Source organism: Coffea arabica, chromosome 3c, assembly GCF_036785885.1.
Source record: "Coffea arabica cultivar ET-39 chromosome 3c, Coffea Arabica ET-39 HiFi, whole genome shotgun sequence".
In the NCBI taxonomy this organism is placed as follows: Eukaryota; Viridiplantae; Streptophyta; class Magnoliopsida; order Gentianales; family Rubiaceae; genus Coffea; species Coffea arabica.
In genome coordinates, this window is record NC_092314.1 from 3968047 (window position 1) to 3991290 (window position 23244).

General features: G+C 36.1%; 3 protein-coding genes and 1 long non-coding RNA gene across 6 annotated transcripts; 2 read left to right on the forward strand and 2 right to left on the reverse strand.

Moving 5' to 3' along the window:
• Positions 1–1678: 1678 nt before the first annotated feature.
• On the reverse strand, positions 1679–3890 carry LOC140037550 (uncharacterized). Its single transcript, XR_011841463.1, has 2 exons — positions 3643–3890; positions 1679–1883 (listed from the first exon to the last, which is right to left on the reverse strand). It is a non-coding gene; the product is annotated as an uncharacterized lncRNA (long non-coding RNA).
• A 1486-nt stretch (positions 3891–5376) lies between these two features.
• On the forward strand, positions 5377–11326 carry LOC140037551 (CRM-domain containing factor CFM3A, chloroplastic/mitochondrial-like). 2 transcript variants are annotated; one of them, XM_072081926.1, is made up of 10 exons: positions 5377–5681; positions 5799–6492; positions 7244–7742; positions 7816–7946; positions 8919–9269; positions 9454–9610; positions 9725–10017; positions 10378–10437; positions 10569–10661; positions 10890–11326. In XM_072081926.1, exons 1-10 carry the CDS (start codon positions 5572–5574, stop codon positions 11040–11042), a joined length of 2541 nt encoding a protein of 846 aa, XP_071938027.1. In that variant the 5' UTR covers positions 5377–5571; the 3' UTR covers positions 11043–11326. The 2 variants fall into 2 exon arrangements, with proteins under 2 accessions (XP_071938027.1, XP_071938026.1); XM_072081925.1 differs by having other exon boundaries at positions 5377–6492.
• Positions 11327–13938: 2612 nt separating this feature from the next.
• On the forward strand, positions 13939–16161 carry LOC140037552 (transcription factor bHLH92-like). Of its 2 annotated transcripts, none has more exons than XM_072081927.1 (3): positions 13939–14380; positions 14503–14802; positions 15762–16161. In XM_072081927.1, the coding sequence occupies exons 1-3, from the start codon at positions 14021–14023 to the stop codon at positions 15921–15923; spliced, it is 822 nt and encodes a 273-aa protein (XP_071938028.1). In that variant the 5' UTR covers positions 13939–14020; the 3' UTR covers positions 15924–16161. The 2 variants fall into 2 exon arrangements, with proteins under 2 accessions (XP_071938028.1, XP_071938029.1); XM_072081928.1 differs by having other exon boundaries at positions 15752–15940.
• Positions 16162–17188: 1027 nt separating this feature from the next.
• LOC140037553 (small ribosomal subunit protein uS19) lies at positions 17189–19565 on the reverse strand. The gene is made up of 4 exons (XM_072081929.1): positions 19426–19565; positions 19179–19324; positions 18663–18720; positions 17189–17638 (listed from the first exon to the last, which is right to left on the reverse strand). Exons 1-4 carry the CDS (start codon positions 19426–19428, stop codon positions 17390–17392), a joined length of 456 nt encoding a protein of 151 aa, XP_071938030.1. The 5' UTR covers positions 19429–19565; the 3' UTR covers positions 17189–17389.
• Between the last annotated feature and the right edge of the window lie 3679 nt (positions 19566–23244).

The following is a 23244-nucleotide window of genomic DNA, read 5'->3' on the forward strand; positions in this document are numbered from 1 at the left end:
AGCCACTGCCCTATATTTTATATATGAGAAATGTAGTCTACCACTTTTGTCTCTTTCACGAAATTTATTTTTCTTGAAGATGAAATTAAAAATTTTTACCAATAATTAATAATAGGTTAGCTAATGGTCACATTTGAAATTAGTAAATTTTGATACTAATATATCAGTTTAAACTAGAAATTGAGGTATTTCCATGAAAGAAAGATTAGAAGATTAGGTCCTGAGCTCTAATTCTCTCCCTCTCTACCCCTTTTTCGTGCTTCTTAAATTTCATATATCTCTTGCTAAAAAAAAAAATTTTTTTAATTAGAAGACTCATAAGGATCAATGGATAACTCAAATACTTCTCATTTTCCTAATTTTTTAAGAAAAATTAAATTCACGAGCCATGCCAAATTCCCAATCTATACATTGCATGGAAAGTGGAGTTGGGATCTGTGCATTGTTACATAAGTCACGGGAGATTATACCTTTGTAGTGTTGCTTAATCAGACTGACATCTCTATGTTGGATTTCTATCTTATTTTACTAGGTTTACTTCATAAAGGTCATCAAATGCCCTCAAAAGAGGGAATATATCTTACTTGGCCATTGTCTTTTCATAAGGAATTATGCCCTTGTCATATGATTTATTAGAATCTAAAATGGTGAGATTAAAGAAACTGTGGACTGCAGTTTCTTAAACAAAACTATCCAGCTGTGTATGAATTATGAACCACCTTACATCAAGAACAATGCTGATGCTGCCCAGAGCAAGTTCTCAAAAATAAATGAGAAAAAACCTGCAACTCAAATACAGTTCTACCATGTTATTTGCTTTCTTTGACACCAAAATAACTTATTATTGGGCATTTTTCTTGATTATTTTTTTTGCTTGCTCTGCCATCTCTGTACTAGTAACCCTTCACAGTGACAACCATTTGGAGCTACCGAGTACTATTAAGAAATCTTCATGCTTGTACAGGACACTGATGAAACATTCACCATTGATGGAATAATTTCCCATCTTGATTGCCCATTGCTGCGGAACTATGGATCATTTCTAAGCTTTGGCAGCAAAACTGGGGCCCTAAACCCCAATTTGGCAGGCCATGCATTTAGTGACGGAAATGCACCATTTTGAGTCCCTAGGACTAAACTAAGTATACATAGTTTGAGTGCAGTTTTCACTTTGATAATTGTCAAAAAGTTGGAATACATGGAAATTCCATTTTCCACACAGGTAAAAGGGAAAACATTATTATTAATGTTCAAAACTTCTGAATTTCAAATTCATCTTCATTACACATATACAACAAGTATAAAGCTTTTCCACTTGTCATGAACTAAGCTCTTCCTAAGTACAAATTGAGCAAAGCATCAACAATCACAGCATTTCTAAAGCCTTCACTAAACAACAAGAAAATACATTCATCAACAGTAACCTGCAATGACAATAAAGACATACGTGAGAAAGTTATGTTTTCAGGGATTTTACAAGTCCAATCCTTCAGATCCTGCCAATTGAACTGGTCCAAGAGAAGCATCATCAATTGTAGCAAGAATATGGAAATGCCTAGCCCTGTCCCGATTATTCCATCGAACAGCAAATACCATAAAACAGATGACGCAATCCTTCTCAATTCGGGAAAGGTCATTGCTCAAGAAGAATGGATTAACCCCATCAATGAAATTATAGTTTGGCATCTTTAGACGCGAGAGGTAAATAAAATTCATCGGTCCACATTTGAGAAAGACTCCACGTTCATGTATATAATAAACAGTGCCAATCATTACTTCACCTCTCTTGGGTAAGAAGGTGCGGCAACAAAAGGTCACTGGAAAGAGAACATATGTTGAAGATTCATCTGGAACTCCTCTGCCTATGCTCCTCAGTTCAGTCACTGCAAGAAAGTAACCACATTCTTCTGTGACCCTGATATTTGACAGTTGGTACAAAAGGCGTGCTGCAATCTGGCTTTTTGCAACAAGCCCACTTTTATTTAGGCTGTTGACAGGAAAGAGCACCTTAAAAATACATTCCACTTCGCACAGCATATTCAAGTCCTAGTGAAGTTGTAGAAACAATCACTTAGTAATCTGGATTACTTTTTCTCATTAATCAGTTAAAACTTAAAACTAGATCTCATGATATTAATCAAGAAAAGTTCAGATAAAGGAGTATACCCATTTCTGCTGGCACAATTTAAGAATTATTTTTAAAAAAAAAAAAAAAGTACCCTGCACAGACTTTATGAAACAGTACGAGAAGATGGATTCCTGAAGTTGATGAACCAAGTTTTAACCTTGCATCAAGGAAGACCATAACTACTCCCTGATTTCATCTGTTATTATCCTAGCCATTAAACTGAGCTTAAGCAATGTTAACGTGAATAGGCTACATATTCAACTTGAAGTAAACTGCCTATCCTGTCAATTGAGGTAAAAATTGATCAAAGATCATGTACAATCATAGCATGACTTCATGGGAGGTAGGGAACCAAGGTAAATGAGAGCCAGCAAGTGGTCTATATACCAACACTGAACAACAGACGATTGGTAAGCTATGTGGCACACAACTCAATCATCTCATTATGCCTAAATCATGGTTAGGCTTTACATATATAGTCGACACCAATGAAAAAGTTTATAGAAAAGACACCACCATTAAACTATTCTAGAAACTGTAGAAAAGTATCTCACAAAAGCATATCAATCAAATAGGATGGCATACTGGCCCAAAATATACAAATACAACAGAAGTTTTTCATTTTCCAACAAAATGCACATATGTGTAAAATGTGAAAAACAAAAAATGAGACTGTCAAACCACTTCTTTTGCCAAATCTTACAAGTATTGCAAATTCAAAAATAACTGCTAAATGCCATGGCCACCGCACGAGTTCCCTTTTCCTCCTTGTTCCATTCCCTAATTCTCATCAGAAAGCAACATTAGCCATATCCAATCTATTAGCTACCAAATTTTCAAAGCTGAATTTGTCTTTCTTCCTTGCTTCATTTAGATCCCAAGGCAATCCAATCTGAACTCAAGTAGCTGATACTATACCTTTGAAATAATGAACATTGAGTAGGAGTCAAAGAGCAAGTAATACAATCTAAGCAGGTGTTGGCTCACTTCCTACGCCATTTGCTCTGATACGCCAACCTAACAGTTTCTTTTCAACTGAATACTTTTTTGAATTTTAACAATTTCTTATATGAGAAACACACACAACTTGACTACTTTGTAACCTTCTGCTTTATTAAAAGAGGAAGAATCGAATAAGAGGAACAAGAGATAAAGCAGAATCAGGAAAGAAAGAAGAAATCAATTACTGAAAAAGGGACTTTACAATCAACTTCAGAAATCGCTTTCCCAAAAAGACTACCAATTTTTTTCTAATTTCCACATAAATATCAAAATTCTAGTAAATAACCCCAGATAATTACTGTCTTGCATTGTCAGACCAGTATAATCCACGAAAATCAAACATTATATTGCAGCAAACCCAGAAAGCCAAAACTACAAAAGAATTATGAAAATGAATGAGAGCCCTGAATATAAAAAATGCAAACTTTATTATCTCATAGTGATAAATACAGAGAAATATGTTACATAAAATACAAAATCAAACAAAGAACAAGAGGGGTTTTAAGCTTCACCTGAGCATAAAATTATTCTTGGACCAGCTTGAAGGTTTCTTCGGAAAATGATTCTTGAAATTTTTGAGCTCAAGGAGAAAGTAAAAGCGGAAGGAATGAAGTTTAAACTCCACCGTTTTCAGCTGCCCATGGGCAAAGTATCCCACATGAAATGCTAGGTGGCGTTTTTGGTGAACGGGAACTTAAAGGCGTGAGCCTTTTGTTGCTTTTGAGAGAAATCGGGGGCATACAATGGAGGAAGACACTCAAAAGCGTAAACTGCCTAATTCTGACGTGGATGTCCCACGATACCATGACCTAGTTGAATCATTTGATTTTAGCCCTCGAAGTAACCAAAGATTTCAAATTGACCCATTTAAAATTTTCAATTTCACCCTTCGAATGAACAAATTTGTACCACTGGCCATTTGGTCCAGTGGTCATCGCCATCTTTAGTGATGCTGGAGGTCAAGAGTTCAACCCCTGCCTCCCACAAACTTGCCACTTTACGTGGCTGGTCTTCTGCCTCTGCGGGATAGCTTGAGCGGTCCGCTCCCCCTCCTTAGGGTATGGTGACATTCCTGGTTTGTCCAGGGTTCGAGTCCCGTTGTTAACGTGCTCGGTGTGGAGTGGGGCCTCCTCTCCCTGACCGCAGGGGATTAGTCGGACCCTGTAAGAATTGACTCGAACACCCCTGTGTTAAAAAAAAAAAAAAAAAAGAATGAACAAATTTGTCCCTTCTTAGTAATTTTTCTTTTAATCATTTAACTTTTGGTTCAGTAGGTCCACATATTTTGCCCAAAGTCATCATGATAAGTGAAAATAATACGTTAGAAACATTCGTGCATGTCATGAGTCTAAATGTCAATGAGTTTGTTTGGACAACTTGGTTTTGGAAACAAAATTTCAGATTTTGTTTTGCTTGCATCATACACACAATTCCCAATCAACTTTTTATCTCACATACATCACATCACAAAAAAGTGCTACAGTAACTGAATCAAATAAATCATCGAAATAAATTCTTATCCAAACAAACTCATTTATCTCATGTCAAAGTAAATTCTAAACTAAGTAATTTTTAGATCAATTAAACAAGTATTTGGATAATTGGATAGGAGTCTATTTGAAGTATTATTTAAAATAATTACTGAAACCATATTTGTGATATGATATTTATGAGATAAAAATATAATTGAGAAAATAAAAAAGCGTTAAAAATTATATTTTTGATGCATGCAAATAATTTTTGTGCAAGTATTATCTATCCAAAATTTCAATAGTAATTTAAAATAACTATCTCAATGAAAAAGAAAAGTTTAAAAACTTTCCATTTCTCAATCAATCAAACAAGAAAAAAACATGTAATTACCAAAATTTTGTTCCTTACTTTTTCTTGTTAGTAAACAAATCCGCTTTAACTCATGTAAGGGTTGCTTGACAAGCAAAGTTGCAAGTCAGTGCAAAGGTGAAATCTAATCCATTTCTTTTGTTGGTCAAATTGAAACAAGTTAAAAGGTTGTTTCGATTGTAATTTCTGGAGAGTTTTAGGAAAATATTAGTGTAGCATTTTTTAGAATGTGATTTATGCGAGATAAAAAATAATTTAAATTTTGTAAAAGAAGTATTCATGGAAAAAGGGTTTTTTTTTTTTTTTTTTGCAAAAAAAACCATCCAACAAGGCCTTACAATTGGAAAATTTTCTACTTTTTGGGGCCATAATATAATTAACCCTCCTCATTACAAGGCCTCTTTCTCAGAATTCTGAAAAATCAGTGAGCAAAGTTGTGCCAAAGTAGCGAAATACTGCCCGCCCCAGCTAAAATCTTCCCGTTTCGGAATATCTTTCAGCACTCACCACTTCTACCGCCATTTCCCCCTTTCTCATATTTTCTGTACGTTGACAGGTGTTAATTTGTTCATGTTGATTGCTTGTAAACCTCAATAACCATGGCCTTAGTGCCCATCCAACAGTTCTATCCAAGAGCTACTACCTTCATGGACTCATTTCAGAGCTCAGTATCCAAACTTCATGTTAAAACCCGCCTGCAATTCCTCAGGTATGGTTCTTCAATTCCATTAAAGAAACAAACTTTCTTTATAGCCAATAAGAGTACCATGAATTCAGACTCAATCCAACGACAAAATCCTCAAAAAAGTTTTGATTTTGATGGTAGAACAAAGAATAAAGAATGGGATTTTGCCAGTAAAGGTTCAAACGCTAGTGAGGTGAGCTTGTCTAGGAATTCTTGGTTGGATAAATGGAATGAAACCCACAAGCAGGATAAGAAACTTAAAAGGCCTCAGGTAGTGTTGAATTATAGAAATAACGGGGAGGTTTCAAGTTCTGATTGTGAAGAAAGTGGTGGTGGTACTGGTACTACAATGGAGAGAATTGTTGAAAAATTGAAGAAATTTGGGTATGTCGATAATGTCACTGACAAGGTAGGGGAGGATAGAGTGATTGAGAGAGGGTCTATTGAGGACATGTTTTATATTGAAGAAGGGATTTTGCCTAATACTAGAGGTGGGTTTTCGGAGAAATCGCCATTTGGGGATGAGAGTGTGGTTGGAAGTGATGGAGAAGTGAGGTTTCCGTGGGAGAAGGACGAGGTAAAAGACAAGGAGAGGTATTCAGTGAGGCAGAAGAGTAAAACTTCTTTTGCTGAACTGACTCTTCCCGAGTCTGAGCTTAGGAGGCTGAGGAACATGGCTCTTCGGATAAAGAATAAGACGAGGATTGGTGGTGCTGGTGTTACTCAAGAGGTTGTCGAAAAGATACATCAGAAGTGGAAGGGATCTGAGGTTGTGAGGCTGAAAGTTGAGGGGGCTCCTGCACTTAATATGAGGCGAATGCATGAAATTTTAGAGGTCAGTTCTTCATGATACCTTCTTGAAATTTACTTCAGTCTTTTGTTGTCTAATATTATAAGTCCCTTCAAATACATTATCAATAAGTTACATGGAGATGAAGCAATCATTTACACTTGCTCTTATATACATGAATATATCTCTAGGCCGTGCATAGAGTAAATCCAATATTTCGAAAAATGTGATATATAGCTGTCTGTATAAACTTGTTGGTGACGTTGCTTGTCCTCGTGATATTTAAGTCCTTGCTTTTTCTAGGAGCTGCAGATTAGGAAAATCAGGCTTAAATCCATGAGTTTGCTAAGAAAAATACAAACAGTGTAGCTCACTTATTGCATGTAAGGTTTCTTCCTTTATCAGACTGTTGATTGAATGATTACTGCATAATTGTAACCTATGCTTCCTTCTAATGCTGACTATGGGGATGACGTATCTAGATACACGGTGCTATTTTCTATTTTGGTTGCAAAATGTTTTGTCACTTAACCAACTTGCTTTAAATGTCAAAAGTGATCACCTACTTGAGCTTGACCCATTTGAGACTTTCATATCCTTGTCTGTTGTGTTGTCAGTCAACTCTTTTGGCACTGGTGAAGTTATTCAAATTCCACAGCTTCATTAGAATTATATTCTGCAAGATATCTGATTATAAAATCCAAAATTTTCCCTACATAGGTAATAACAACAGATACCTAGGTACTTCTATAAATCTCAGATATAAATTGTTCTCACCCCTCTTGTGATTGTTCAGAGAAAAACTGGTGGGTTGGTAATCTGGAGATCAGGCACTTCTGTTGCTCTTTACAGAGGTGTAGGATATGAAGCTCCTTCTGAACGATTGAAGAAAAGGATTTATAAGGAAAATGAAATCCCTCATGATCAATCTCTAGTTACTACCGTCAGTAATAGCAATGACCATTTAGAATGCAATCCTTGCAGCAATGTGCATACACCTGAATCTGTAACAAGTTTTAGCAAGGATGCTGGGGAGAACAGAAGCATTGGATCATTTCCAGAAGTCAAGTATGAAGATGAGGTAGACAAACTGTTACATGGCCTTGGCCCAAGGTACACTGATCGGCCAGGAGCTGGTCCATTACCTGTGGATGCAGATTTGCTTCCCAGTGTCATTCCCGGTTATCAACGTCCTTTTAGATTACTTCCCTACGGTGTCCGATCTACCCTTGGAATGAAGGAGGGAACGGCGTTACGCAGACTTGCCAGATCTCTACCTCCACATTTTGCACTGGGTACTTACTCTTCTTGTGTAAGAACATTTTATCATGAACATGACTTCTTGACCTAAAATGTTCACATCTTCAGGCAGAAGCAGGCAACACCAAGGTCTGGCTGTTGCCATGATTAAGCTCTGGGAAAGAAGTTCCATTGCAAAAATTGCTCTGAAACGTGGTGTCCAGCTAACTACAAGCGAAAGAATGGCTGAAGATATCAAGGTAAGAACTTGGTATTGACCATAAAATGATCAGCCTGATTTTTTTTTTTAACCAATAAGGATGAAACCAAAGCAAACTGAAAGGTCTTCAACTTTGGTGGGGCCAAGACAGTTTTTCAACTTTGCTGGGCCTTTTGTGATACCCAAATTATGCTATTTGATTAGTATGTGTCCAACTGAAGAAAGAAAGAAAAGAGATCTCATAGTTTTCATCATTTTGATCCAATTAGAAGCTGATATTGGGAGCAGTTTGCATTTATTTAGAATGTCACGCTTTCCTAGGTCTTTGACTTTATAGGCTTATAACTTGCTTAATTTTCTTTCTTGGAACTAAATGCGGATAGGTAAATTGAAGATACGAGGTAACTACATCTGGGGTATATACATCTTTGTGCGAGAGCATTTTTTGTCTTGATTACTGATCTATTGAGTAGGATTTTCATTTATTCTTTTATCTCGTTAAATTATGAATTCAACTCTGCAGAATGTCTATACTGTTACATTTAGATCTTCATAGAGACATCTGTTATGCAGTATAGGGACTGGAATTTTTAAGTTACAGTGAATGATTGTAGTAGGAGGAATGAAAAATCATGATAAGTGGAGGATAAAAATGTCACTGCTTTAACACGTTAAAGAAGAATACTTTGGCTTGTTAAGTCCTATATCACCACAAAAGATGCAAGTAAATGTAATTGGTATCCATCAAGAACGTCAAGTTGTTGCTAATAAGCACCAAATAATTCTAAGAAATTTAAAGTTTGACATAATCACTTCTTAGAAATAATTTTGAGGTTTCTAACATAATGGAATTGATATGAGGATTAACTTTTGTTTACTGTGTCATTTAACGAATTTGAGGTAAGTAGAACCCAGATGTGTTTCAGTGTTGTTCTTCATTGCAATATCTACTAGATTACCAGCATCAGAGTAACATGATGAAATTTACTTTGGGAAATGTGTTTGGAAGCAGAATTTGACAGGGGGAGTACTACTCTCTAGAAACAAGGACTTCTTGGTGTTTTACAGAGGGAAAAACTTTTTGTCACCAGATGTTGCTGAAGCTTTGCTGGAAAAGGAGAGACTGGCTAAGACATTGCAAGATGAAGAAGAACGTGCCCGCTTAAAGGCATCGGCCTTGGTTACACCAAGTAGGGTAATAAGTGATGAATCTGGAACTGCTGGTACTCTTGGAGAAACATTAGATGCTGATGCTAGATGGGGTAAAAAACTAGATGATGTTCTCAAGGCAAAGGTTATGAGAGAAGCAGAAATGCTGAGGCATGCCAACCTTGTCAGAAAGCTTGAAAAAAAGCTTGGTTTTGTAAGTCCTTAGTTCTAGCGTTAATGAATTAGTATCCTAACACTTACATCAGAATTGCTGGTCTTATATGCTTTGTTAATTTTTTTAGGGTACCAAGAATTGCATCAGATATTTTTCTCGGTTAACATGTTTTAAGCTTCTAAATTCCCCTCAGATCATTTTCTAATATTTACTTCATTTACAGGCTGAAAGAAAGATAAGTAAAGCTGAACGAGCTCTGTCAAAGGTGGAAGAGACCTTATATCCAGCAGATCGGGCTGCAGATCTTCAGAGCATTACCGATGAAGAGAGGTTTATGTTTAGAAAGCTTGGTTTAAGGATGAAAGCATTCCTACTTCTAGGCAAGAAAATTTTTCAGAATATCTGTTATTCTTGATTGTCAAAATGCATTTGTTGCTGTCTATGGATATAAGTGCTTCTCATCCAGATTGAAATGTGAAATCCTCCTCCTTCAGGTAGACGTGGAGTTTTTGACGGTACTGTGGAGAATATGCATTTACATTGGAAATACCGCGAACTGGTCAAGATCATTGTAAAGGCCAAAAACTTTGAAGAAGTCAAAGCTATTGCATTATCCCTTGAAGCTGAGAGTGGTGGTCTGTTGGTTTCTGTTGACAAAGTATCAAAGGGCTATGCTATTATTGTTTTTCGGGGTAAGGACTATAAGAGGCCTTCCACTCTGAGGCCTAAGAATCTCTTGACAAAAAGAAAAGCGTTGGCTCGGTCTATTGAGCTTCAAAGGCGCCAGGTACCTTTTTATTTTGTGTTCACTGATCATGACAGTATCTCTCTGCATGTACGTGTCATGCAAACAAGTTGACTCTACTGAATTGAGCATCAAACTGAATATTGTGCACAAAGCACCTTTTGGGTCTCCTTTGTGTCTGATGCAATCATATGATACTTATACAGCTATATTTGCTTGACCCTTTAAACTGTATGCCATTATCCATCTCCACCACTAATATCTGGAGTGGATGAAATTTGATTCATCTGATGCTTCTCCCAATATGCTATTCCCTTAGCACGTTTTAAACTTGTTATGCATGTTTGCCTCATGTTTTGCCATAAAAGCCCTTGACTTGGTGAGCATTCTTGTAACTAACAGGCTCTCCTGAAGCATATTGGAAGGCTGCAAACAAACGTGGAGCAGATAAGAGCGGAAATCGTACGGGTTCCAATCTGTTTTATCCAACTTAAAGAGTAGCTTGGATTCATTTTGCTATTTTTCATCGATATTTATCATATTTCCAGTTCCTAATTTAACTCAAGGTGTGGTTTTTCGATGCACAAATATAGGAACAAATGGCAAATGTGAAGGACCAAGGGGATGAGGAGCTGTATGACAGATTAGATTCTGCTTATCCTACCGAGGATGATGAGGACAGTGAGGTTAATTACTAACCTGTCTTAGATTTGATTCGAAGAATAACCTGATCATTCACATAGGAAATGCATATTTCAAAATAGTGCTTTTGATGAAGCTGAGGGTGCATTATACTAGTTCTATCGTCCTCTTCACAGCGTCAACTATGGCATTGCAACAGTTTCTTCCCGCTTTAGCATCGATGGTTATGTTTTTCTTGTTTTTGAATTTTCTTCAAATCTGTCCATGAACAGGAAGAAGAGGATGGTGCATACCCTGAGACATATGGCAGTGAAACTGACCTCGCTGACAAAAGTGATGACCCTTTTAGTAGTCACCATTTGGGGAATTTTGTACATCGTACTGGAGATGTATCAGAATCAGAAACAGAATATGTGGAGTCATAGAGCTCGGCATTCAAACAGTGTAATGTCAGCATCATTGGAATTGGAGGAAGAAAGTTGCAGGTGGGCAAACTGACAGGAAGCAGCAGCAGCAGCCATACAGGTTGCCTTACTATCCAACGAACAAACTATGTTCATCAATCCATGATGCGTGGGGTCTTGCAGTCTTCATTAAATCGTTCCATTCATTTTATTTGTAGCTAACTGTACATGTCCAAAGAAAGTCTTGGCAACAGGCCAGTAATTGAGTCTCATTGTCATGATATGGTTTTTTGAGCTGCGCATAACCCTGTGTTGGATCTAAATTTCATCGACTTTCATAGATTTTATAGATCACAAGAATCCAGTGAGCAACATCAACTGCAAGAATACAGAGAAGAGTAACAGTGAAAATGGCAACATATATGAAAATTCTGTGTTTTGTGCGACCAAAATGCTGCAGCCTGCGTGTTTAAATTCGCAACACTTGCGAAGAAATTGTTTAAATTATTTTGATGCAAATGACGGCCTAAACCCTGAACGCATATTCAGGAGGGAAAGCAAAGAGAAAACCAAATTCCCCTGCCATGAAGCTCCTGACTTCTCAATATGCTGCCAAAAAAAAAAAAAAATTTCATGCAAGTTTGACCATGTACGTTGACATTAACTGAGTGAACAAAGTTGACGGTCAGATTTGGTCCTCCGGACATTTGACTTCCTGTACGTCCGGAATGTTTCAAGAGATGCAATTATGGCACTAGTATTACCCAAAATTTGAGGAACCGCAAGTTGATCCTACATTTCCATAATAATGAGACCAAATTATGAAGTAAAAAAGAAATCTACGAGTGGGTTCTAAATCTTGAAGAGCCAATCACGTCTCAAATGATGTATTGAAGGAAAACATACTACCAAAACTAATGATGGAATTCATGTACTAAATCCAATCAGGCCCAGCTTTCATATTTGCATTGAAACAGTTTGCTCATGCTTTGCTCTTATCTTCAGTAGAGCAACAATTTGTAAGTTTACTTCACAGTAATCCTATACGTGAAATTTCAAATTTGGGTGCTACTGCTTCAGTAAATAGATGTGTTAGTGTAAATGTGGGCGAGCACAGACAGGGGTACGTACTTTGACCATTTTCATTTTGTGAATAAATTGATATGAAATGATCGATGCAGACAGTATCTGTGTTTGACCCTACTAGACTAACTCGATCGTAGGTTGAATGGCGTCCTGACCACACGCCAAATAGTTTTCCTCCTTACTGTTCATTTGTGGATAAATAAATATTGCTGCGCCGTGTTTCGACTTTCAACTCGCTGTCAATCCAAAAAAATTGTTTGATGTGATTAGATAGATCAGCTTGGCTTCCAAGCAAAAATTGAAGAAAATTAGAGCCGAGTAATGTGTTATTTAACACGGTTGCTGCATAAACGAATCTAGTTTTTGAAGTAGATTGATGATACTTTGGAACTGTTTGGATTGATGGGGTAGGAAAGAAAGGAAATGACAAGAATTGGATGCGTTTACATTTTTTATTTTTTGAGGAGAGAAAGTGAGGAAAAAAAAAGATTTAATTATTATGTTAAGATATGGTTTTCATTTAACAGAGTAGGGAGAGGTAAAGAACTAAATTCAAATTATGTTAAAAAATCATTTTTTCCCTCCATTGTAGTTTATTAGCACTTACCATTTTTTTTTTCCCCCATTATCAGTACAAACAAATTATCAATATTTCCTTCTTTTCTCTCCCATGTGTAAGTACAGTCTATTTTGAGGGAATGGGAGGGGGAAAAAAGAAAAAAAAATGAAAGAATAAGGTTTTTGATGTTTGGATTAATATTTGAAGAGGGAAAGAAAAGGATAGGGAGAGATAAAATTTAGTTATCTTTTATCAATTTACTTTCTGTCTAAAAGTAGGTAGGAACGGAAGGAAAGGACGTCAAAGTTAATGAAAATTTTAAATTTTTCTAAAAAATCTATTATGTGTTTATAAATTAGACTTTAAAATTATGGATAAAAATATAACGTGATAGCTTATTTTTCTTCTCTTCCATAATCCAAACAAGACGATCCATGGATTTTAGTTTGCTCTACCCTCCTTTCTTTCTCTTAATCCTCTAAAATTCTCTCCTTTTCTTTCCTTCTCCTTCCTTCAATTAAAATGGCGTGATAATCTAAACAAGATAAATGAAAATCGCTTTCCTTTGTTAACCCTTATAGTCCTTTCCACTCGTGTTTTTTTTTTTCAGTTCCCTTTTTTTCCTTCCTTCAATTAAAATGGCGTGATAATCTAAACAAGATAAATGAAAATCGCTTTCTTTTATTAACCCTTGTATTCCTTTCCACTCGTGTTTTTTCCTTTCCTTTCCTTCGATCCAAAGGGGTGCCTAAAATTGTCTTCTGAAGCAGCATGCCATGCCATTGTCCCAACCTAAAACACAAGTGGCACCTTCTTGACAATATTATTATGTACTAACTCAACCTATGCGATTCCTTCATTTTGTCCGCATACTTGTAAAGCCACACTTTAACATACAAGAATGGTGTGAACAGATTCATATTTGCTATTAAGTTATTGTGATTCTCTAAAACGGGAATGCCCTGAGTTAATTGGATAAAAATAAACTAGTATAAGACACGCTTTAGCCGTTCCAACTCGGCCAAGCAAGCAGAGCAGTCACTGGGAAATGGACAAATTCGCATTGACTGACTTTTGTGTCGCGTTGTATAACGAGTAGAAGATTACCCACGAAACCAGTGATTAAGTACTTCTTGCAGATAACTTAGTTTTTATTCCTAGTAACTAATTGACTATACAGATCCTTGACCACGACCAAAAACATTTGATCACATGTTAATTGTGCAGTACATGGCTTATTTTATCAGATCCTGCGGCTCGAGACATTTATAATAACCTTTACAACATAATTTGAAAATCCACGGGGACAACTCACCAGAATCAGAAAGAGAGGGAAAGAAGGCCAAGAGGGCTCATGGAAGAATATTTCTTTCAACATTACAGCCAAGGGGATGAGGTGTTATGGTTTGATGGAGAAGTTCTTCCACTTCCAGCTGTTGATGGTCAGTACCATGGAAGTTCTTTTGTCAAGTATTCGAACCATCCCCTTCAGGGCTTTGGATCGAATGGGACGGTAAATCATGGAAGGAATGGTCGAAACGCAAACAAGAGAATGATAGAGCTGCTGAAGAAGAGGTGGAAACCACCGACGATCGGAGCAGTGGAAGCCGAAAGAGAGAGGAATCGCAAGCATGTAATCAACGAGAGAATGAGAAGAGAGAAGCAGAAGAAGAGTTTCGTCGAGTTGCATAAAATGTTGCCTTATGGAACCAAGGTCAGTACCAATTATCAGTCGCTGTTTTTTGGATTTCATTTTAGTGTGTGTACTGTGTGAAACTTTTTGCTCTGGGTAATGATTTTTGAAGCTGAGGGCTTTGAGGGCGTTTTTGCTTTCAGGGTGACAAGAATTCTATAGTGCGAATGGCAGCTGAGAGAATTCAAGAGCTGCAAAGATGCAACGAGGAACTGAAGAGGAGAAAATTTGAGCTTGAGTTGGCTTTAGCTGCAGCAATCCATGATGACGAGGAAAATTTGGAAGTGGCAAAGATTAAGTTAAGGGTGGTTCATCCTTCATCTGGGATTGATTCTATGTTGGACGTTCTTAAATGCTTGAAGAATACTGGGACTAAAACCAAAGCTATACAATCAACATTTTCATCCCAGGAATTTTCTGCAGTATTGGAGATTGAAGCCAAGGTTTGTCTTCAACTCTGAGCATTTCCTGTGTACGGAAAACTTTCGCTCCCTCTATTTTTTTGGCTTGCACGGCACCACTGAGCAACAGTACTTGTTGAAACCAACATTTCATTTTTCCAAGATTCTATAAGTACTATTTACATTATTGAAGCACCTACCTATAAGGCAAAAGAGCAACAAACCTTAAATCTTTTTTTTTTTTCTTGCATCCGTAATTCTCGGCTAAAGTTCACATTGGTTTTGTATGCCTTTTGATATCGGAGGGGAAAAAAATAGAAAGAGAGAGAGATTGAATAAACTTGCTAGTAATAGAAAAGAAACGTGTTTTGCACTTGACCAAGAAACCAACATGTTAATATCGGAGGAATACTTCTCGTATTTGAGGAGGCTGTAGCTTGTTTTAAACTAGTCAATGAAAGCAATATATATATGTTTAATAAGAATAAGAAAATCTACTAGCGATAAGCTTCTAGTACATAGATGTTCTCTGATTAAAGGATTATGTTAAAGATAGTTGATCTCACTAAACTAATAAATGTTCACATTAGAGCTTACTTGAAAAGCTTTTCTTCAAATAATTAAAAACGACTTTGAGCTGCCTGCATCACTTACCTGACAAAACTTGAAACTGTTGTTGTGTAGTTTCTTGCGGAATTGTAACATCTTGGTGCTTAGTTTCTTGCCTAATATATGATTTCTTTCAATCTAAAAGAATCAGGTTACAGTAAGTAATGCTCATTTTCATATCAAACCACTCGATGGGGGCATTTGTTTTTTTTTTTTTTTTTGGTTTGTTTAATAATCTCTGGCCAAAGAAATCTGGAAGGTTGTTGTGTGGAGGGATGTACTTGTTCCGCTTTAGCAACATCAATGTGACTCTTAACTGGTGTATCCTTTTTTCCTGATGTTTTCTTTTTTCCTGATGTTTTGTCAAATGATTTGGTGGAAGGGAGCTGCAGAAGTGGAAAAGGCAGTTCACGAAACCTTATTTGAAGCTGAGAAGAAATTTGGACGTCCTGTCCTGTTTGATTGAGAGAAATTTGAAGAAGATCAGCATTGCTGACGCTGACGGCAGCCCGTGGAATATTCAGGAGAAACCAAATACAAGGGACCAAGCTTAACGCCAGTCTTGACCAAATTTTTTTTTTCTTCTTTTTTTTGTCAATCGTCGCTGAATTCTTGACCAATTGGACATTGTTCACATAAATTAGAGACGTGGAAGGTGGACTAGCCAATAAAATTCAGTGTACACATAAAATTGACACTTGTCTCTAAATGTAACCACAACTTCTTTTGCTGTCAAAAGAGATTATCAGTTTAGAAAAAAATGAGATAATTTTGTGTTCAGGAGGGGGGAAATTTTTTATTCTAATCAGGAGCCAGCAACTTGACAAAGTTCTCTTTTTTTTTTTTTTTCTACAAAGACAAAGTTAAGTTGTGTTCAGTAGTTGAAATATTATTGCAAACCAGATAAAAACAAGAACAGCTGCTTGGTGCCCACATCGAGGGTAGCGTCTCTCCGCGACCCTCTGGAAACATTATTGAGAAGACGTTCATTGTCTTCTTCCTCTTTTCTTTCGGTTAAGGTTCATGTTGCCTTGCCACCCTCTTAGCAAATCCGTGCCGGACTCAATTGGCTACAGAGTTTCGTCTCTGAGAAATTCATCCACAACTGAGACTGGTAAGTTCTTTATTCCCCATTTAACTAGTAATAAAAAAAGGATGGCGAGGTAGCAAGGCAGCATAACATCATCCTTGTCCCTAAAAATAGGCCGCGCTTTGCATCTAATGTGGGATTGAAAAAAATGATTTGAGATTAATAGATTTCCCAATTTTAATTACAACAACTTCATTGGTCCAAGATCAACAACTGAGTGTATGTTGGGAGGAACGAGTTGCTTGACTAGGGGCTGCTTTAAAACTGAGGACTATTTTCCTCATTCTACAAACGCCCAACAACTTAACACTAAATTATTCCGGATTACGAGATTTAACACCTTGAATAGCAAAGAGGATAAGAAAGAAAGACGCAGCAGCCTTCAGGAATACGTGCTGTAAGACCTTGAATGGAGAAGCAAGCAAAGAAAGGACAGAACGGTCGCCAGAAAACTCTGTTCATTTATTTATTTTCTTATCAACCCACCCCAAACCCTAGTTCAAGGACACTCTCTGTCTTAACTCGAATTAGATCCATACGACAACCAGTCTACCACATCTCATGCTTCGTGATAACTCGATGATGGTGATACAGTGTAGCACCTCTTACATTCCATCAAAGAGGGGCCTAGATGGCCGTAGACATAAAACTGTAGTACCACGTAAATTAATTGTGACCAAGACTGCAAGCAAATGAAAAAACAAAAATATTGAGAAGACGAGAGAGAGCTGAAGCAAATCTGACCTTTAACAAACAGTATCAGTCAAAAAACTTGTACTCAGTCTTTCAGATGCAGTATTAAGCTAAAGAACAAATGTTTAAACATCCATAGTAAAATCTAAAATCCCAAGGCAAAACAGAGTAGGTAAAGCATAGCTTAGGAATCTTGAAACAAAACTTCACATATCTTCCAGCTGATAGCAGAACGCCTCACTTCAGAGGAATGAACCTTGAAGAATGGGTGGCACCAATACCTGGCCTACCGTGCTTGACAGGCTTGTATGATATTGAAAACTCAGCTAGATAGTGGCCAATCATTTCTGGCTTGACCTCAATGGTATTGAAAGATTTTCCATTGTAAACACCAATTACGCTGCCAATCATCTCAGGTACTATAATCATGTTACGAAGATGTGTCTTCACCAGATTTGGTTTCTCACCAGGTGGGGCCTCACGTTTCTGACCCAAAATTCAAGAGCATTTTCGTGTTAGAACTCTCAAATAGAGGCCAAATGCTGATCCTATTGTTAGTCTACTCATATACAAGAGAGAGATTTCAGCAATGGTATCGTTATCTATTCACAAACAGCTTAGATTCCACAAACACTCAAAAAGCAACAAAATAAAAACAGTAATGGAAGACCTTGGAATGTCGACACTAGTGGAAGACATTCATAGCCTAACTAGCTTGTTTCAATTGTGCTCCGTTTGTTTAACAAATACTGTTAATATGGATTTATGTATTAGTATTAGTGGATATGCAGTAGGTATATTATTGGATGAGGAGAGAATCTATGTCTCTTCTTATGTGTCAAGGTACACTTTTGTAAAGATGCTTGAGCCGTTCCTCAGAAACTATACAGTTTGACTCATCAATAAAATTTCGTCTGTTTCTGGAAAAAAAAAGTAATAAAATGGAAACAGTGATCTAAAGCTGGGTAAAGAAAACAAACAACATCGAGTCAGGCAGCAATCAGATAACTAAAATAATTTTAAAAAGTTTTACACAAAGGCCTCTATCACCATCCAAACAAATCAAATGCCAAGCAAGTCAATAAACTACAAAACTTTTCATAGGGCTCAAAGCAAGCTCTTTTTGAGAACATCAGCATAATAATTACAGTTGACAGCATACCAGTAATATAATGCAAAATACTAAAATAGGCTATTCTACAAATATACAAAGTTTCTGATTGTTATTTATTCATATATCGCTATTCAGGTTCAAAACCAATAATGCCACATTCCTAATAGGATCTTAAACTAATAATTGCAGCACCAAGAGAACATAAAACAGGAACTGCCTAACATACAAAGTTGCAGCTCCAAAATAATTATGCACATTAAAATTCTTATTAACTACTTCCAAAAAAAATTGCCTTGCTACCCACAATTTATATCGATGCACACATATCAGCAACAAAAAAAAACAAGGGCATAAGCTTCTGCAAACCTACAAAACCTAAAAGAAATATACACATACCGCCTTTCGCAGCTTCTTGATCAAAGCCATGGGTTTCCTCTTCAAGCCCCTATTGAACCTACAATCAAACCGAAGCGTATATAATCAGAGCCACTACCCATTTACAACTTCCCCAAGCACTACCTATAAAACTAAATATGCTTCACCTCACCAAATAATTACCAATTTTTAACACCACATAATTCATCCATACACACTTCCTTCACTCTACATAACAGTAGCAAAAACTTCCATTTCAGAAAAGTAACACATTTTTCAGCATACTAACAATATCCACATTAACAAGGGAATGAAAAATACCACAAAAAAATTAATCAACTGCCCACATAATAAAACCGCACTATCTACACACATAACTGAACCTCGGAGCTAAATATTCATCATAATGGGGAGAAAAACAATAAATCTCATTCATTGATTAACTAAACAACACTTTTCCGCATCCCAGCATACACACACATGTACAAACTCGTTCACAAAAATCCAAACTTTAAGCAAAAGAAAAATTGAAACTACCTTCTGCGAGCACGAGCATGGAAGAGCTTAACAAGCTCATCAGTGGACATGTCGAGGAGAGCATCGAGATCCACGCCTCTGAAACTGAACTTCTTGAACGTCCTCTTCTTTGGCTGTGCGGCCGTAACATCGGTCTCCACATCCGCCTATTTTCCACCAACACAAGATCAGAAAAAATCAATGATTTATTGATGAAACGCAAAATAAATGCATTTTAGTCGAATTGACCGTGCCGTTAGAGAATTACCATGGTGATTCGAGGGAGAAGTCGCAGATAGAACCCTAGGTTTTGGGGAGAGATGAAGTGAAGCGGCTGCTAGGGTTTTCAGAGAAGGTGAGAAATGCAGTAAAGGTTTATGTCGGTATTTATATGTACGAGTCGGCTAGGGAACAGGTTAAAGAGGGTGTGGATGGGAAAAGATGTTTGCTAAAAAGGGAGCTCTATTTCCTTTAAATTATTTTCAGGCCCTTCACTTTTTTATAAGGATTTTATATCTAAATAAACAAAGATTCTCTGTCTTGGATTGTCCAATTTTTGTCAAATAATATCTCATTTGAAATGTGCTAATTTCATTGGTATAGGATTTTTCAAGAAAGTAAAGGCACCTTTGTTACTAATATATAGCCAATTTTGATGAAATGAAATTTAACAATCTAGTATAAAGTTACAATTGAAAAATAAAAAACTTCAAGACTTTGTCTTTTTGCTTTATCAAATAATACTCCTTGATAAATTTTAAACTTTCTAGATGGACAAAAGTAAGGACTATTTAAACTCTTAAAACACAAAGTTTCTAGCTATTCTTGTCTAGCAATCTCTTCCCTTTTTAATTACTTCAATCTGAATTTTGTCTATCAGCAACTAAATTTTAATTATGGGATAATTTCAAAAACCTCCCTTGAGATTTTCGATAATTTTACTTACCTCCTTTTAGGGTTGAATAATTACACTAACCTTGTTTTATGTAGTAAAATGACTATAATATTCTTCACTTATAAATAATTCCTACCAAAAAAAATCCTACAACTACTAGTCATTCATTCTAAAGTAGCGACTATTACACAAAATAAACTCTTATTTTCTCTCTCCAACTGTTTCTCCTATCTTCTTTCTCATGCATCTTATAATTCACTATTTTTTTCACATCTGCTATCTATACAACCATCTAATACAGCTCAAATCCTCATTATCATGGAATAGATCCTCTCTCTCTCTTTTTTGTTTTCCCTTTGTTGTGTAAGTATCATTGAATTGAAATGGCCAAATAATAAGTTGTTGGATTAGATTTGTTGCCACACTAAATGAACTTAAAAAAGATGTCACAATTGATTTGCATGGGAAGTTTTGGGGCAACAATGGTAGGCTATCAAATTGTAAGAAACTGAAGTAGTTTATTGAATTCGTTAAGGTGGTGTTCATGTCGTTTACAATATTGCAACGGGGAAGAAATTTATTAGTGAATTTTCCCCCTTCCGAGTAACAATGGAATATTTTAGGATTTTTGAGAACAAGTTTAGCATATTAGGTCTATATTATTATTAAAATTCTAATCATAAAGGAGGTAAGCGTAATTTTTTAAACTAGAGGGGAGCCTTTTGTAATAGTTAAAAACTTCAGGGAAGGTTTCTAAAATTAGCCCTTTAATTATTTGACAAAAAGAAAAAAAAAAGATGTAAAAAATAATAAAACAAAGAAGAAAGTATTTTCAGAAACCAAAGAGGGCCTCTTACGTTTGCTTAGTAGCCCAAAACATGCTATCCTCTTGGCTATGAATTTGTATTGCTGTATCTTGACGAACGGACCGTGACTGATGCTCAATTGAGCCCATATTGCCTCACGGGCAATGCAGATACCTATACTTAGGCGATAAAGCGCATTTATAGTGTTCAGTTATTGAGCCCGGTAAATTTCTGGTTCCATTTGAATGGTGTATATTTTAGAATGTCTATCCAAAATTTACTATAGATGAATGTAACTCCTTTAAATAAACTAGTGTATTTGACACACCTTAGGTGTGTGCTTATTTCAAAAATTGTATGATTATTTTTTTATATTAAGTTATCACATATCATGGTCGACATGCATGTATTTATTTGTAAAATCTATAATTACTAATTTTGCTTTGGAAAATGTTGTTGTATTTAAAATTATAATAGAAAAAAAGGAAATATGAATAGTTTGAAAACAAGCTTAACAAGGTATTTTTGGTATAACATAAAGTGGTACAAAAAGTTTACATCATAACCCTCCTCTCCCTTTTATATATATTAGTTTTAAAGGCACACCGAATGTGTATGTGTGCATAGTTGAGAAATTATCTATCATGAATTTGTAAATTTTATTTTTTTGCACAAGTAAATTTTATGAGAATATTTCATCAATAAAGTTCAATTTATAAGTAATTTTTTCCTTTAATAAAAAAATAGATAATTTGTTAGTTGCAATACCTAGGATAGTTATGAGTAGTTACATTGGCAAATGTGATTACGTGATTAGGATAAATCTTCAAAAAAAATAATAGAAAATATTTACACCAATTGTCACTACTCTTCCTTTTGTATATTGTATAGTGAGTATACATGTAACATCCCAAATATTAGGAGGTTGGTTATGAAGAAAATATTAAAGTGCATTTCTTTGGGTTGATTTAAAACCTAATTTTGTTTTAAAAAGACTAGAAACCCTAATATTGTAGCCCAAAACCCTAGTTTACTTGTGACTAACCGGTTTTCCTAAATCTCTCATATTTTAATTGAAACCCTAATTTTAAATTACTGGAATTGGAAAATTCCTCACGTTTTCTTAAAAATTTCTTTTTATTTGAAAATTATCATTTATTAAAACCCTACTATCCAATTATTCCATGATAAGTGTAAATAAACCTAGAAAATAAGGTTTTATTCTTCGGTTTCAAGTTTGGAGCAAAATTAGGGTTTTCGCGATTTTCTGCCGGATGAATTTTCGGTACGAAGCAAGGACCAAATTGGGTGATTAAAAGTGACTTTTAAGTGAGAAATAATATGTGAGTAGTAGCAATGATATAAGGTTAGTGAATGAGAAGTAAAAACCCTAGTACGTGAGTTTTAAGAAAAACGGCGCGAACCGGCGGGTCCCGCGCATTACCGATTGAACGCACTGCTTGACCACCATTTTTCTTACCCAACAAGTTTGTTGACTTTGTACATAATATCTTCTTATATTGTAGCAGCCTTGACCGAAATTAGTGGCCAAGAAAGGCAAGAAAGAAAGAGAAAAAGAAAGGGTGGTGGTGGTGACACTTGTCACCACCTCATGGCTTCTTAACCAAGACCATTAGTAACCATTTAAATCCAACACTTAGCAATTTCTTCTTCATTTCTGCTGGGCTGGCTGAGAACAACAAGGAGAGAAACTCCAAAGGAAAATCTTTCATTTCATCTCCAAATCCAACAAATAAGTGAGGAATCGAGCAAAGTAAACCGATTAAACTTGTTTTCTAGTGACTAGCTAGTGAGTTGTGGAGTGATTCTTGAGGGGGAGAGCTTGTGCTACTCTTGGTGACTTTTATTCAAGGTAAGAGAGTTTATCTCTCCAAGTTTTACTTCTAATCTTGTTATATTAAGCCTAGTAACTTGATTTTATGGTGAGATTATGGATGATGAGCATGTTTTAGTAGTTTTCCCCAATTTATTTGATGCACTAGGGCTTATGGAAATTCTGCCCAAATGATTGTATGATGTTTATATGTTGCAATTGAGGTGTTATATGGTGTTTTGGTAGTGATTGGACCAAGAAATTGAGGAAAGATTCACTAGAAACTTAAAATTTCCAAAATCTGGAAAATGGTCTTAACATTCTGTCCGAATTTTTATCTATATGTTAGAGGCTGTTTTGGCCTTAGGTCAAAGAATAAAAGTTGTAGCGAATGACATTTTATAGGTGCCTACAAAATTTCAGCTCAAAAGGAGCAACGCATAACATGAAAAGTCCAAAATACCCCTACTGTTTTAAGAATTTCCCAGCAGTCCGTTTCTTCAGTTCAGTCCAGTTTATCACGATTTTTGACCAGGATCCATTCTGATTTAG